The sequence below is a fragment of the Taudactylus pleione genome, unplaced genomic scaffold (assembly GCF_031769625.1).
Source record: "Taudactylus pleione unplaced genomic scaffold, aTauple2 ptg000273l, whole genome shotgun sequence".
NCBI lineage: Eukaryota > Metazoa > Chordata > Amphibia > Anura > Myobatrachidae > Taudactylus > Taudactylus pleione.
Window position 1 is genome coordinate 915473 of NW_028284675.1, and position 17568 is coordinate 933040.

Genomic DNA, 17568 nt, shown 5'->3' on the forward strand with positions numbered 1-17568 from the left:
CCATTAGTGCCTAAACCTAAGTCTCCCCCCTTCGTGCCTAAACCTAACCCTCCCCAGTGGTGCCTAACCCTAACCCATTCCCCTAGGGGTGCTTAACCCTAACGGCCCCTCCAAAACACTAACTCCACTTCGCTACCTAAACCTAATCCTCACCTTCCGCGGATAACACTAAGGACGCCCAGGACTTACCTGGTTCGGGCTGCCATCCTTCTATCTTGCAAGATCAACAGCGTTTAGTGGAGTGGCTTTGGGAACAGAGTGTACAAGAAATATGCGTTGGCAAGTATTAGAATATACATATAAGGTACACTACATACACAGAGTTTACATAACTTGACAATGATCTTTGGACATGAGAGGAGACGAATTAGGATAGAGATCTACTTGTAAAGTAAGAAAACAGTAATAAAGAATTTAGAATTACTTAGCGGTTACTGAATTTTTTTTAGTTTAACACCAAACAGGTACAGTCTAGTGAAACAACAACAAAGAGCTAGTATTGAAATGAGGATGATGCCATAAATGTACACACATTATGATAGAGTCAGAAATGTTTATCATACCATAAAGATACACATATTATGATCGTAGCAATGTATGTAGTTAAATAATTTAATAAGTGACATTTCTTTCTCTTTCTCTTAAGATAGTGCCAAAGTATCTGGATTATACAGAGTCCGTGCTGTCAACTATTGGGACGTTCCGGGACCCTACAGTCTTCTAGAAGAATATACAGAATTGTCTTAAAAGCATTTAGAAGACACTAGATCAATTATTTGATGTATCTGATTAGACATGAGCATCAAAGTTCATATGTAAATGCAGTTTGGTCACACAGTAGTATAGATCAGGGGCGCAATGGCCACACTGGGAGCTAGGACTTTCTTAAACATGTAAAATATGTATACTAGAGGAAAAGAGGAAACTCTCTTTGTAGTTCTGCCATATCTTTCAACGTTTTAAAAAGTCTCCATGGGGACAGAAGTGTGTGCACCACAGAAAAGCATTGTGTGTGGTCATATTACGTGGTAAGTCATACTTCTCACCTGTTCTGCATTATGGGGCTTATTTACCATGTTAATTGCAGATTTACAGCTATTTTGACATAGAATTTAAAGTGTTGATTTGTACTGATTTTTTTAAAGCTAAAATCTAACGCTTCTGGTTACAAATTGTATATTTTAGAACCAAAATGCTCTTTTTTTGCTTTGAAAAACCAGTGATCTAAATCTTGCAGAGACAATATTTTGACAAATTGCACTTCATTACTACCTAGTCTTCCTTACTTCTATAGTAAAACTTTACCTTCACCATCACTCTGAAGTAACACATGCCACCTCCATCACCTCTCTAGTAACACATGCCCCTCCATCACCTCTGTAGTAAGTAGCAACACATTCCCCCTCAATCACTTCTGTGGTAACACATTCCTCCTCTATCACTTGTGTAACACACCTCCATCACCTCTGCAGTAAAAAAATGCCACCTATATCACCTCTCCAGTAACACATTTCCCCTCCTTCACTTCTGTAGTAACACATTCACCCATCATTACTTCTGTGGCAACACATTCCCCCTCTCACTTCTGTAGTAATACATGCCCACCCTCCATCACCTAACACATGCTCCCTTACATCACTTCTATAGTAACACATGACCCCCTCCATCACTTCGGTAGTAGTAACACATGACCCCTTACATCACTTCTATAGTAACACATGACCCCCTCCATCACTTCTGTAGTAGTAACACATGCCCCCTTACATCACTTCTATAGTAACACATGCCCACCCTCCATCACTTCTGTAGTAGTAACACATGCTCCCTTACATCACTTCTATAGTAACACATGACCCCCCTCCATCACTTCTGTAGTAACACATGCCCCCTTATATCACTTCTATAGTAACACATGACCCCCTCCATCAATTCTGTAGTAACACATGCCCCCTTACATCACTTCTATAGTAACACATGACCCCCTCCATCACTTCTGTAGTAACACATGCTCCCTTACATCACTTCTATAGTAACACATGGCCCCCTCCATCACTTCTGTGGTAGTAACACATGCCCCCTTACATCACTTCTGTAGTAACACATGCCCACCCTCCATCACTTCTATAGTAACACATGCCCCCTTACATCACTTCTATAGTAACACATGACCCCCTCCATCACTTCTGTAGTAGTAACACATGCCCCCTTACATCACTTCTATAGTAGTAACACATGCCCCCTTACATCACTTCTATAGTAACACATGCCCACCCTCCATCACTTCTGTAGTAGTAACACATGCCCCCTTACATCACTTCTGTAGTAACACATGCCCACCCTCCATCACTTCTATAGTAACACATGCCCACCCTCCATCACTTCTGTAGTAGTAACACATGCCCCCTTACATCACTTCTGTAGTAACACATGCCCCCTTACATCACTTCTATAGTAACACATGCCCATCCTCCATCACTTCTGTAGTAGTAACACATGCCCCCTTACATCACTTCTGTAGTAACACATGCCCCCTTACATCACTTCTATAGTAACACATGACCCCCTTCATCACTTCTGTAGTAGTAACACAGGCCCCCTTACATCACTTCTATAGTAACACATGCCCACCCTCCATCACTTCTGTAGTAGTAACACATGTCCCCTTACATCACTTCTGTAGTAACACATGCCCCCTTACATCACTTCTATAGTAACACATGACCCCCTTCATCACTTCTGTAGTAGTAACACATGCCCCCTTACATCACTTCTATAGTAACACATGCCCACCCTCCATCACTTCTGTACTAGTAACACATGCTGCCTTACATCACTTCTATAGTAACACATGACCCCCTCCATCACTTCTGTAGTAACACATACCCCCTCCATCACCTATGCTGTAACACGTGCAAAGAATGGCCATGTGGGCTATGTGTTATGCACCAGTGGTATACATGTTTCAGAGTATTCCCTAACCCTCCCTAAAGCATGTTGTGCCAACTGTTTGTAAAGTGTAATTTTTTTTTCATTTGCTGTAAATCATCTCTTTTTTTCAGGAACATAAAGTCCAATCTTGGAACCTAGGCGTAAGTCTTTCTGCCACTATTGTGAAACTCCCTGTAACAGAGTCTAATTGTTCTGGAAACCAAAAATAGAATCTATTGTATATCTTGCAACCAGAGAACCCTACAAACAGATTCTGAAACCCACTGTGGGGTCCTGTGCAGAGCCGGCCCTAGGCATAGACAAACTAAGCAAATGCCTAGGGGCACCCAAGGCCGCCTAAGGCCAGCAGAGCTTTGGGGCAGGCACGGCCGGGGAACCTGCTTCTGGCTGGGCAGAGACTATGGTAGCTACTAATGTCAATGTTCAGCGCCATGATCGGAGCTCAGCTGACAGATCTGATCAGGCCTTGCAGCAACAAACAGTGAGCGGGCAGCGATGGAATACCCAGCGGCGGTTTACGGGGATGGGGCACCTGGACGACAGATAGTGGTTAGCGCGGTTGCTGTGCTGGGAGAGGGGTGAAGGGTGCTGTGCTGGGACAGGGTTGCTGGGTGAGGGGTACTGTGCTGTGATCTGTGCTGGGAGAAGAGTGCTGTGATGGGTGCTGTGCTGGGTGGGGTGTGCTGGGAGTACAGCACAACAGTGGGAAAATGGGCGACAACACAGTGAGACCATGCCCCTACTGTGAGGCTACATGCTTTTTCAGGATCCCAGGGGGGCATCACCCTAAATCTTGCTTAGGGCACTAATTTGGCTAGGGCCTGCTCTGGTCCTGTGCCACACATTGCAGGAGGAATTCCACCCCTCCTGACTTATCTACTACAGTTCCTATATTTATGTAACATAATGAAATGTAGTGCTGTAATGTGAGCTCACGTATAATGCATTATAATGCATTAATGAGGCAGAAAGGTTAAGGAATAATATTGATTTATTTAGTTATTTCATACAATGCAAATCTATTCTCAAATGGAGCAGAGGTGATAGAGAATATTGGTGCACAGGGGAAGGAAGAGTGTGGCACATGGCCTCGTGGCACGGCCAGGAGAATACAAATACGGAGGTAGTGTGAAAATGTGCCACTCTTTCCTCCTTGGTCTGCTTAATTTAAAAGAAAATATATTCAGTAATATAGTAACAGAACATTATGTAGAATATTCAAACACATTGTGAAAGAACATATTTTTATTGAGTATAATAACTTAAGTCTTGAAAAACATGAATTATTATTAGAATAATGATACAAAAATTGTAGATTGCTATCAGTACCTCACAAAGTGTGATCTATATTTTACCAAAACATGCTTGTTTTATAACATATGAAAAATAAATGGAACATATTTAGATGACGCACTTGAAATACAATTAAACATTTCCTATGAAGATCACATTTAGACACATAATTGCACTCAGAAAAAATATACGAAAAACATTTCCTTGAGATGTGAAATAGTTGTGCATTTCTTTTATAGTTTTCCTTTTAAGTCCAGATTCGTTCTATAATGAAGAAGATACTCTTCCTGAGAACCCAGTACTCTAGCAGGCTCCTGTGAACAGAAAATAGTTTCAGGTGTTACATGCAGCCTAGATTTGCCCACTTGGCTGGGTTGCCAACTATTTGTAAATTCACTGGCCATAAAAAAGCTCAATTCTATTAGTAAGAACAAGTAGAGGGCAGTAAAACAGGCTGCCACCGGGCCACACTCCAACCAGGGCAGTAACTAGGGTAACGCGTCATGTGCCACGACACGGCACTGGAGGCCATGCCTGTCAATTTTCTGTTTAGAAACATTCTCAGTTGTAGCTTCCTCTTCTTTGATCCTCGGCATCCCCTGGTTGCCCCTATCTCCTCTGTGGCTGACTCCCCCTCCATGTGGCCATCTTCTCAAGCACCTTCAGTCACTTTGTCCTTTATTTAACTAACACATTTTAAAATACTGGCATACCTGGGACTCTAACTCACTGCTGATATTTGCTGCATATACACCATGAGCAGCACTGTTTCTGTGCCTTCAGGCGGTGATCTTCACTACCGTCACCAGGCTTGTGCACAGCTGCTCTGATGGACAAATCCTGCTGCAGGTACAGCTTCACAAGCGCTGACTTATACTACATAATTATGGTGTATCATCACTGCAGCCATTGCATTCACACTGTATTTGGCACTGACACCTGGATAACAGTGGTACAAAGGGTTTGGTACCCCTTCATCATCGCACGGGACAAATCAGATTTTTCATGCCCCTTCCCCGTGAGGCAAAGCCCCTTTTTCGGGCACAAGCCTTATGTCTCTTATTTGATAAATATGGGGGGGGGGGAAGGGGTTGGTGCCAATGCTCTTTCTGGCACAGGGCACCAGAAAGTCTAGTTACGGCTCTAACACCAACATTATAGCAGAAGTGTCAGGGCAGTGATTATTGAGATTAGATTATCTGGATTTTCAACCTCATTACTTAAAAATGCTGGCCTTCATACTGAGCTGAACGCATGTACTGTATATACAGAAATAACTTGAAAAATCTGCACGTAAAGATAGCATATTTATGCCCATGTGCTGAGATCACATGTTGCATTCATCTCTTCCCCAGTCGCATATGTGCCAGGGTTTTTGTCAGATTCACTTACCGTACAGACAAATAGGTCATAAGGACAAGAAGCGTCTGTTAACATTTGTTTTGATAGCGAAAACCATTCATTATTAGGTTTGATTTACATAAATAAAAAAATCCTCTATAATAGAGCAAGTGAAATCTTTCTCAACTGACAGTAGCACAAAAATAGTTCTAAAATGCGCCCACAAGATCATTTAACATGTTCACGATCAATGAAGAAACCTATCATCTTTAGGAGTGAATCCAAAATCAGATGCGGCAGGGCTGGGGACCCTCCTCATCAGCATATATCTGCATCAGATCTGAAACACCTGCGAATGATATGGCTACTGACAGTAGTCTATGTGCCTGCCTCAGTTCCCATCTAAGCGAGTACGCCCTTACTGTACTTGGTCAGCGCATGAATGCCCTTTCCCTCCACTCTTCTGCATCTTCAGGCGAAAGGAGGTGCAAATGTCAGCTCTGCATACAGACATAGGCCTGCACTTTAGTTGTAGGCATGCGCTGTACAAATTTGCATATTTTATGCTAAGCCAAAGTGTGTACACCCAATTCATCGTTGGCCAACCAGAGTGCTGTTCTGTTGTATATGCTACTGCTCTAAATCTAGATCTAGCATAATAATGTGTAAGTAAAAATACTAGTCTTTAGGTAATGTTTACAAATTGGTCAGGAAAAAGTATTTTTATTGGTTAGTAACCCTGCTGCTCGGCAGATGTGAAGATCAACATTACGAAACACTGAATTCACATGAGATTATGGTGTAATTTGGGAAAACAATGAACCATCGACATATGTAAACAATCTGAATATGAAAAACAAATTGCGTATGACTTTTTGCCATCGAGATGTGCACAAAAAGAGGACTGATATTTTATCATTTTGAAGCTGAATATGTAAACTGCAACATACCAGATTGGAGGACAGGTTGGAATTGTCCAGACAAGCAAATTTCATCCTGTTTTTGACGCACAATCCTTGTAATAGCTGGAGAAAATCCACGTGGATTGCGTGAGAATATAATGGCGTAGCCATCGTTACATGTTCCGTCGTCTTTAAGAGTACGGCAGGCATAGGTGACTGCATAGTTATCATAATCTGTGTCAATTACCCAATAGTTGTCGCCTGCGGAAATACAAAACAATGCATAGGATTTGACCTTAATAGACATAACATTTATTAAAAGAGATTTGTTTACTTTCATATTTTATTAAACAATTTGGGAGAAATGTACAGACAGTTTAAAGTCATTTTGTCTAACTAATATGTTACCATAGTAACTATTACATTTTTAAAGTGGGCATGAAAAATGTTACCACATGCTACAATGTTCCTCCTTCCCTGACACAGAATTTCTCTTTTATAAATTCTCCTAATTTTTGAAAACTTTTGACTGGGTTTGATTTGGAAATGGGGAAATACATTTTAAAGCACACTTCCAACATTTCTGTTTTCTGTTTGTATTTGTCTAAATAAAGTTTTGCAAATTAATATTATACTTTAAATTAGCATTTGCCAACAGCCAGTCGCGCCACAAGGGAGTGTGGGGGGTGCCGAGGGGTGACACCAAGGTGCAGGCTTCCCCCCAGTGACAGGAGCCGGGTGCTGCACTGTAGAATTAAGTGCAGCACTCGGCTCCTGTCACAGTGAGAGAGCCTGCAGTGCCCACACCTCCAGCACCCCCCACCACTCCATAGAGATACACGGGCCGGGGACCGGGTTTGCGCTGTGAGGCCACGCCCCCTTTCTCAGGTCATGCCCCTTTCTGAGGCCACGCTCCCTTTTCGGGGAGCATGCGGCTTCGCCGCACACAAGGCATACCTCCCCGCACCAGGTGTCATCGCGGGGAGGGATGCCACTGCCCGCAGCTTCGCTTGCATTTATGTCTGTTATTGCTTAGCAGAACTCATTTTACAAAGACAGTAGTGGCATCTAATATTGTGGTCTATATTTTATATTCTAAACATTGATCACAAAATGTCTTTGTAAACAATATTTGCAGTTTAACCTACAATAACACTAAAAGGTTGCAAGTAACATGAGAGGCGACTCTATGATATGTAGTATTTGTCTTGGTGTGCCATCTACTGGATTGACATGTATACTGCAACTTCATGACTCAAGATAAGCTGTCTGATTAGTGCTTACTATATAGTTGGAATTTCCTGCGAAATAGATTTTGAGATATATATACATACATATATATATATGCATACATAAAGAACCGTTTGCGTTCAGGGTGTGCAATATATATATATATATATATATATATATATATAGTGTGTGTATATATATACATATATATATATATATATATACACACATAGTCATTTTGGGCTAGAGCCTGTGCAAATTCTGTAACGATTATTTTTGTCTCCATCATTCATAAACAGTCCTAAAAGTATATTTGTCCCAAAAAATTATATTTATATACATGTAGTCATTTTGGCTTGAGGAGCCTGCACACTGCGCACACCGAGTGTCAATCATCTGTTTTTTCCTTTATTGCTCCTCTCCCTGATGTCACATTGAGATAATACATACCTCAGTTTCTTTCTAGATGACTAAGCAATATTGAAAACACAATCCAAATTCATCCTGCAGTTTTTGCGTGATGCCGGAAATAGACAGACAATCAAAAATCCCCCCCCAAAAAAATTTTTTGTCTCCATAGTTCATACACAGTCCCCAAGTAGTACATTCCAGCTTTATTAGAAGTATAGATTTTATGATATACTAAATATACTTGCAGAAATGACCGAGCACTAGAGAGACCCTTTATTGTCTTTTTCCCAGAATCCTATTATCTCTTCCCAAAGCCTGTCATGGTGTAACAGCTTCAGGGTGTGCCATAGGCTCAGTAAAGCAAATACAATTTAAAGGCTGCAGTACCTTTATACAACTTATACCCATTATAATGGTATAGACACAATGGTGCCAATTCATAGTTGCAAGTAAATTGCCCACAATTGCACTTGTCCTGCATACATGGAACTAAGGGCCTGATTCAGAGGCGCTCACTATTTGCGAGCGCTCGCTCTGAATCAGGTCGGATTTAAAAAAAAAAAAAATCCGCCTCCAGGCCGCTCGCATAGCTGTGGGTGACCACCCACAGCTTTTGCGAGCGGCCTGGCAATGGTCACGATTATCACGACCATCGGGCTTGCGACGAGACTCTTGTGGTAGGGTCTCGGTTCCCGCAAGCCCGAGTGAACTTCCTGCTCTAATAGAGCAGGAAGTTCAGTACTGACATCACGAATGATGTCAGTAGGGCTGCCCACAAACGGCAGGCGTTCATTCGGGAACGCCTCCGTTTGTCCAGCCACACCCCCTCCCTGCCTACAAAACGGGGCGAGCTGTCGATCGACAGCGCCCCGTTTTGTAGCGAGCCCCGGAGAGAGTGAAGTTCTCACTCGCTCCGGGCTCACGCACGCGCATTGCGCACACCGCGCATGCACACTGCAGACCATCGACCCGCTTGCAAGTGCTTTGCGCACGCGAGCGGGTCTGAATCAGGCCCTAAATGTGGATAATTCCCATGTTCAGAGTGGCGCATATCTTTGCGACCATGCTGCCCCTATCCATATGCTTGTTCAAATAGCCATCATCATTGTCAACTTGCTCATGCACCAGCCTTATACCTAGTGCAAGGGATCCTCCTGAAATCAAGTGGATCTATGTGTAAACACAACTCTGCATAGCTTGTAATTTCAACTATACTCCCTCGCTAAACCTAGCCTAGGTACAAACGTCCCGTTGCTGCTTGTTCACTTCCATTCAGTTGTAAATGGAGTTGGCATCTGACTGGGAGTCACTCATAGATGCATGCGCTTGGCGATGGGGCAGATGCAGTGCAAAAAATATGACTGCAAAGCAAACTTGTATGCAACTCCAACAGGCCCCGTTATTACCAGTAATGAGTTTATTGTGGGCAGTGCTACAAACAGTTTAGAGCAGTATAATTTAGAAATGCTATTTTATGTTATCTAACTAGATAACATTTCAAAACAAATTTTGACAGCTACACTCTTTCCTCTGGTTATGCTTAAGGAAAGGCCCAGGAAAGTTTGCCTTGGAAATAAATATACTGTTAGTACTGAAGTACTGCCCGTGTCCTCCAGGGTGTTGTAGGAGCCCGGTGGGAGCCTGGGTCCGCCACCTCATCCCCCTGCCTCCTCTTGCCTGTCAGCAGCAGCAGCCTATCTCATCAGCCCAGCACACACTGCTGTTTGCTGGGCTGCAGTTGGTTCAGGGAGGGTGCTGCCGCTAAGCTACGTCTTCTGCCTACACCTGATGTCCAGGGGGAGCATCCATACTGATCGCGCCCCCTGCTGGATCTGCCTTGGTTGAAAGATGCACGGTTAATATTTTTCATACCTTTTTTGTAGGGGGCGTGCCCAAGCCGACTTGATTAGGCCACGATCCCTGAAGTACCCGGGCCCGACACCACTCTCTACGGACTGGTGGCCTCATGCTTTTATTGCGGTCACAGGACTCAGAGTTGATTTAATATCCATTTAATTTTAAAGCAGTGACTACGATATTCATTATAATACATACATTCCAATTTAAAGTGAAATTAGTTGGGTTTTATGGAAAAATATGAATATCCTTATATTTCAGTGTTAAGAGTTTGTGTTACGCCATATATTGCCAACATCTTACCTTGTTATGAGGACTGACTGTTGGAGGATCATATTGAGATACTGGGCCCGATTCAGACACGGTCACTAAGCCGCGGACGCACACTATGGGCGATTATTGCCTGTCTGCACATGCGTATGCATCAAAATACGCATGCACGAACCAGTCGCTGCATCCGGGAATCGTGCGCTCGTGGTACACAGACTGGACGCTACTTTGAGTGACAGAATGTGGCGTTTGTGGATGGTAACGGGAAGGTGCTTGTGAACGGGGGAGTGGGTGTGCATAATTAGCATGGAAGCGTCATTGTACACGTCACTTGGTTGTATTACAACATGCAGTGATCGCAGTGCTTGCGGTGGGGTAGGGTCTACCTCAAGCGCTGCGTGTTAAGAAAGAAAAGTGGGCGTCTTTAGACTGGCGTGCATTCGCTCTGCTGTCTAAGACATAGAGGGCGTCCTTACACCAGACAGTTCGATTGCGGAATTTGCATATACCCGGCCCCTTTTGGCTGCGAGAGAGCGCAGCTTAGCGTCCGCGTCTGAATCGACCCCACAGTGTGGAGTAGTGATATTAATAGCCATAGAAAGCTGCTTGCAGTAAGTACTTCCCATGTAGCTCACTGACTCCAACCTTATTTTTAAAGGCCTGCATGTAAATCTTAAACCTAAAACTTTTTATATTAAATAAAACATTCCAGTTTAATGTTACTTACCTCCACTTGATAGATAACTGGCCAAACCCTGGTAGGTCATATACATTTTAGCTGGAATGGTTGGGTCTGGTATAGAGTATTGAGCAGCCATGTCTGCACAGATGAGCCAGAACCTATGAATGTAAATGTTAATATAAATAGATAGAACCCTAACACATTTATTACACAAATTTATATTTCACACTATCTATTAGTTTATTCCCGATAGTGGCATTCCTCATGTGCTGTTATGATTGTATACATATCTGAAGTCCTGAAGTAGCAGCTCTAAACACTGACCCACAGGATAAATAAATTGCTAAATTATTTGATTTTGTTTTCAGCACATCCTGCCCTGGATCCCACGACCAAGCTATACTGTGAATATGAATTATGGATTTAGTTTTAGCACTCCTAGAAATAGTTCTGCAAAAGCTCCACGTTTGAAATAGACTTTCAAGTTCTAATAGGAAGATGAATTAGAGCTTCACAGCTTCCAGAATTTATACTGCAAAACCATTTCTTTCCACCAAATTTAAAATATACTGTTGTTTTAAAGGATGCACCTATAAAGAATGGCATCTTATAACATGACAGGTAGTAGCATGTATAACTGATTTACAGGTAAATAAGGGGGGGGTTATAAAAACAATCAGTGAGACATAAAAACCAACCAAAATCACACTGTGAAGATAAAGTAGAGCTTTAACTCTTCCAGAAATAATACTGCAAAAGCTTATCATTCCTCCATATGGGAAATAGACTGCTGAATTATAGCGGTTTATCTAAGTGGTTTTTATTTACTAAAGTGCTGTTTTTTAGAAGTGGAAATGTATAATATTTACTTATTATTTATATACTTACCCAAAAAGTTTAACCCTGCCTTTTGATGATGCAGTCATTGTGCCATCTCCATCTAGTGTGTATTCCGCAGAGATGTTATCTTGAAGGAAGAGGCCTTCAGGGTCCTTTTTCCCAACAGCATACCATTTTCCTCCATACTAGTTATGGTAACGCAAACAAATAACAATCATATTTAGTACGCGTACATGTTCTGATAAAATGCACTGATATTATGCTGAGTCTCACTATCTAACATTCAATCTTATTTGCGAAGAATCTACCCAATTCCCACACACCAGAAATGCATCACTTCCCCAGTGTTATTTAATCATAACTTATTTATTGAAGTACAAGTTAAACCACGTATTTGTTATTTCCTTGGTTGTCAGAACAGCTACAGTATATTTACATAAGAAATGCCGTACTTGTCAGCAGTGTGCACTTATATTCTCGATTGAGCAGGTAAAGCTGGATCCTCACTTACTATGGGGCATCACAGCCGCTGCAGCCAGGACACAGCAATCAGCGCCTCCCTCCTGTATCTGCCCACACCCAAAGTCCCACTGGTTAGTTACACAGGAAGGAGGCGCTGATTTCTGTATCCAGGCTGCTGCCGCTTTGATACACAGCGCTGATCCCCGGGGAGCTTACAGTACCTTCCCAGCATACACCCAGAAATATTTTAAAAAAAACAAGTTTAAAGGTACAGTTAGGGTTATGTTTTATCTGCCCCCCTCTTCTATTTTTGATTTGAGCTGCAGCCCCCACTGACCAACTGCCACTGGTTGTTATTGCTAGAATTAAAATGTTTCTTTAATTTGATACATTTGTTTGTGCATCATTGTGCTATAAAACTTGTTTTTAAATATATTTTTTAATATTACAAATTCCTCAGATTTTCAAGTAAAGTCTTATATTAACAACATTTCCCTAGATTTATATATATTAGAAATATTTACAACTATACTTTGGCGTTTTTTTTTTATTTGGGAAAACACAAAATCATTTACTCTCTAGCAATCAGTTGTCAGCTGCTGCTTTTTTTTGTCAGGCTGGCCACTGACGCCATCCTTAAGGTGCCTATCCACTAGCCAACCTGAAAGACTGAACATCTAGCGTTCAGATCTTCAGGTCGCCAAGGTGCGGTGCTCGCACTGAACGTCATTCAGTGCAGGAGACCGACCTGCTGTCTCTGAACATGCCGCACCTGACGATCGTCGTCAGGTTGACGGGCATGTCCAGTAGATAGTCGGGTTCGGCAAGGACCCAGAGTGCACGCGCATCGCTGGTCCTTGCCGGCTATCCAATACCCGACTTTGTGAACAATGCGGCCAAAACCTCCTGGTTTTGGTTGGCTTGTTCACAGTCGTGTAATGGATAGGCCCCTTTCTCCTCCAAATGATAGTAAGAGGATTATAACATTTTATTTTTATTCTTTTTTGGTGCTATATCATGGTTTCAAAATAACATTTACACATCAGCTAATCTGAAGTACAAAGAGTTAAATATTGTGAAGAGAGCTACACAAAGATTTTATAAACATAAAAAATCTCTAGTTGTTACTTGATGTGATGGGAAGGCTCACACTAGTGACTAGTGACTTAAAAGGGTAAATTTCCTAAGATTCGAGATGACCATCTCGGGAGATTTATTAATTTTTTTCCTGCTTGCAAATTTACAAAAGGCAAAGTCGGGTGAGTTAGAGAGAGATTTCTCTCATCTCACTCGTAAACCTCGGGTGAGATAGCAATATCGAATCAAATCACCATCGGGCCAAATCGGAAGTACTTTTCACCTAAAACATACATCCCTCAAATTTACCAAGAATCGGGATGACAAGCTCGGGTGAGATAGGAGCAAACTCTCTGTCAAAATCACTTTTCAAACTCTCAACCCCCTGAGCTGCGAGATTGTCAGAAACATACACAAATCATTGTGATTTGTGTATGTTTATTTCTGTAAATGGTTAAAATAGGGCTAATTTATTTTTAAAAAATTACGTGAGATCCCCCCGCAAAAGACTAACTAGCCTCGGGCTTGCCAGCCTGTCCTGGTTCTTAATTTACAGGGAAAAAAATGTGTAGGGTTCCACTGTAAATTTAAGAACCAGCCCAGGCAGCAAGGACAGAGCTGGTTTTAAATATACGTAGGAAAAAAATGATGTGAGGTTCCACGTATATTTAAAACCAGTCCTGGGCCCTTTCTAGCGGGGGGCTGATTCCACAACCAGGGCTGCCCTTTCAGCGGGCCCCCCAGCCGCAGCATCAGTTTTGACTGCTAGTCAGCCCAGGCCAGGGATCCCTGGGGAGTTGAGTACCCCTCCAATAAAGCGGTACCCCTCTTCAGGGCACCCCTGGCCTAGGCTGATAGTCTGGGGCTATCCCTGCCACCCCTGGGCGGTGGGTGGCGGGTTGATAGTGTAGGTGTAGTGTAAAATTAGAATTAACAACATTGTCTTTACAGTGAAACTACAGGTCCCAGCAAGCCTCCCCCGTATGATGGTACTTGGAGAACCACAAGTACCAGCATGCGGGGCATTAAGGACCCACTGGTATGTGTAGCTCACCTGTGAAGAAATGTTTAAAAAAACACAACACACCGTGAGAATAAAGTTTTATTACATACATACACACACATACTGTAAATTAAGAACCAGGACAGGCTGGCAAGTCCGGGGCTGGTTAGTCTCTTGGGGGGGGGACCTCACGTCATTTTTTTTAATAACATTTAACCTTTTTTTACAAGTCTTAACACACAAGCAGCCAGCACATATCTCACTGCTGCTGCTAGCTCGGGAGAGATTTGCAGAGAGAAAACACTGCAATCTCGGGTGCGTAATCTCCTGCAAAACGAGATACCTGGGAGAGATATCTCGTTCTGCTTAACCATTGGCCAACACGTTTAGCCTCAAATCGCCTGTTGGTAAATTTGGTTAAAAAAAAGGGATTAAATCACTCGAATTTAGGCGAGTCCCAGCGAGATTAATCTCCTTGAAAATCGGGACCATCTCGATTCTTAATAAATTTACCCCAAAGTCACTTGGATGGTTAGTTAGCTGAAAATTCTATCTTTAGAGTATACTATTATTACAGGATGCATTTTGTTCTGCTGGTTACCTATCAGCCCTTATGGGACACATAGGTAACCTGCTACCTGCTCTTATGTAGCAAAATATTTCTTACCCTCTTTATATCAAAGTCCTCCTTCACTTTCAAAGAATCTACAACACAGGACTGGGCCTTACAATGCTGAATGATGGTGATCAGTACAGCAAAAAATATATACTTGAAATGCTTCATACTGGAACGAAGGAAAATAAATATTAAAAATTACACATATTTAGTCATGTAAGGCTGGAAAATAACAATGCTTAAGAATAACATGTCTTTCTACAGATATCCATTACCGATTCTACTGCATACATACACAATGATGAATATATATGAATTTTATTGAATGTACAATATGGAAATAATCACAAGACAACCCATATTTGTGTCACCAAGATTGAATTCAATTTGAAATACAGTAGTCTGTAAATCAATGGATACATCTACATTTAGAAATAGACCTTTGTATGATATGACAGCAACTGTGATCCTGCACTACTGTTTTGCTTACTTTTAGATAATTAATTGTTACTTTGAAACTACAAACACTCTGGAATTCTTCATCATAATAACAGTTTCATGTCTTTTATCTCTACCATGTTCTTAGCTTCTTCTATGCAAGGGTACATCAGTAGTGTGGGCACAATGCAGAGCCGTAAGTAGACTTTTTGGTGCCCTGTGCCAGAAAGAGCATTGGCGCCCCCCCATTTTTCAAATAGGAACATAACGCACACAAAAAAGGGGCCTGGCCTCATGGGAAAGGGCCAGGGAAGAGATAGAGGAGGCTACGATATGCTGGGAATAAAATAAGAGGAAGCTACAAGTGAGAATGATAATAAACGTAAAATTGACAGGCCCAAAGCGCCACCTTCCCTGCGGTGCCCTGTGCCATGGCACTGGTCGCACCACCCTAGTTCCGGCCCTGGCACAATGTATAAAAATAATTGGAACATTGCTATCAAAAAACTTTTAAATCATATTTATGCTATATATATACACTATATACTATTATACCAGTATATCTCACCAAGTATACTTTGCAAAACATGATCACTTTGAAATGAAATTTAGTATATATTAAGCTTGTTGCTCCAAATTATGAAACCAAAAACCTTATGCAGAAAACACAAAGTGGCAAATTTATTAATATATGTGGTCTACCCCCGACACCTAGGATTCCTTATCACCGCAAATCGTGGCAATAAGTAATCCTTATTAGCCTGAATGTGTTAGTACTGAGGCACCAGGACAGGGACACCACTCACTTTACTTTCTGTTTTGGCCAGTTGCGGCGCTACTGCGAGCGGGCAGCACTGGAGAGGGACCCTACGGATCCCTCTCTCGGTAAATACTGTGAATGTAGACCATAGGCTACATCGGGCTAACATTATCACATCATCTAAAGATGACATCAGCTGCCGGGACCAAGTTCAGGATATGGGGGCTGCTTCTGCTGTCTGAAGTGGAGGCTCTGCGGCAGATATTGGAGATATCTGCTGCAGTCCCTTCCATTGTACATTCAAGGGATCTTTAATATTTGCGGGTACCTCCCGCAAATATTATCTGACGAATAGGCCCCAAATCTCAATTGTTCTGAATAACCAAATACCTGTATTATTAAACTACATACTTTATCTACTTTTGTTCATCAAATAGATTGAAAGGGACAGACAGTGGTGATGTCAGGGACAAAGAAATCCTGGGACACGTCTTTACAGATCTGTACCGTCTTTTGAAATGTGGTATTTTGGGTAACTGATACTATTTTACAAAGATTTCCAATCATATTTAAATTAGTAGGGAAAAACATTGGTATATTACATAGTTTTACACCAATGTGACAAGTCATAGCAATCATGAGTTTGAAAGGTTAACAGCTGAATTTTTGTAATCCACAGAAACTAGTATACCAATAAATTTTCTCTAAAAGATCAAAAATGTATCAGTAGACACATACCTGACTTCCTCTGTCGTAAATGGATGTGAAGTGAGTACGTTACAGATTCAAATGGACATCTCTTTCACATCCTGTAAGTATTTCTGCTTTAAATAATAATCCTGCAGTCTACCTAACTGGCTATTTTGGTCCGTAGGGCACAGTAAGAAGCTTAACTTTGTTAATCCATTACATAAAATCTGTATATAATCCTTTTCTCTGATGTGTGTTCCTCTAATTGTGAAAGAAAACATAGTGGAAATGGATGAGAAAACGCTGTAGGAAAAAGCTACACGTGTATCTCCTAGACATGCACAGGGCACTGATGGTAATGACAGCCTCACAAATTGGTGATGTCTCAGAGATTGCTTAATGAATGTGATGTTTGTCTAAACATAATTCTTTATTAGGAGAGTACCGTGTGAGTGGAGATTACTCCTTTAAATAGACAGATCTACACCCATGCAGTACAATGGGAACATTAGGTTACATAACTTAGAACACAAGTTAAAAGTAGTCAACACGCAGTGTACAATACTAAATTAATTGGTACATAAATAGAGTAGAATAGGGGGGAAAGACAAATACACTTGGAACACTAACGGCAGACTTCTCTTGATTATAAATGCTAAGAGGCTGAAGGTCATGACAAATGGCTAAAATTGTAAATGATAACAGGCGAGGGTTGTGGCAGCCAAGAATAACTATCTGTGGTCAGGG

The 17568-nt window shown here is 41.7% G+C and overlaps 2 protein-coding genes across 3 annotated transcripts in view; one reads left to right on the plus strand and one right to left on the minus strand.

The window, feature by feature from the left end:
• IDUA (alpha-L-iduronidase) overlaps positions 1-4293 on the plus strand; it is a 215464-nt gene extending 211171 nt beyond the window's left edge. For both annotated transcript variants that reach the window (XM_088481439.1, XM_088481440.1), the window contains exon 14: positions 647-4293. In XM_088481439.1, coding sequence (XP_088337565.1) covers positions 647-747 — 101 coding nt within the window. In that variant the 3' untranslated portion in view covers positions 748-4293. The remainder of the gene's footprint in view (positions 1-646) is intronic.
• Positions 3923-16953, minus strand: LOC148513718 (purpurin-like). Its single transcript, XM_088481441.1, has 6 exons — positions 16870-16953; positions 14985-15102; positions 11824-11960; positions 10981-11093; positions 6534-6746; positions 3923-4556 (listed from the first exon to the last, which is right to left on the minus strand). The coding sequence occupies exons 2-6, from the start codon at positions 15099-15101 to the stop codon at positions 4546-4548; spliced, it is 591 nt and encodes a 196-aa protein (XP_088337567.1). The 5' UTR covers position 15102; positions 16870-16953; the 3' UTR covers positions 3923-4545.
• Between the last annotated feature and the right edge of the window lie 615 nt (positions 16954-17568).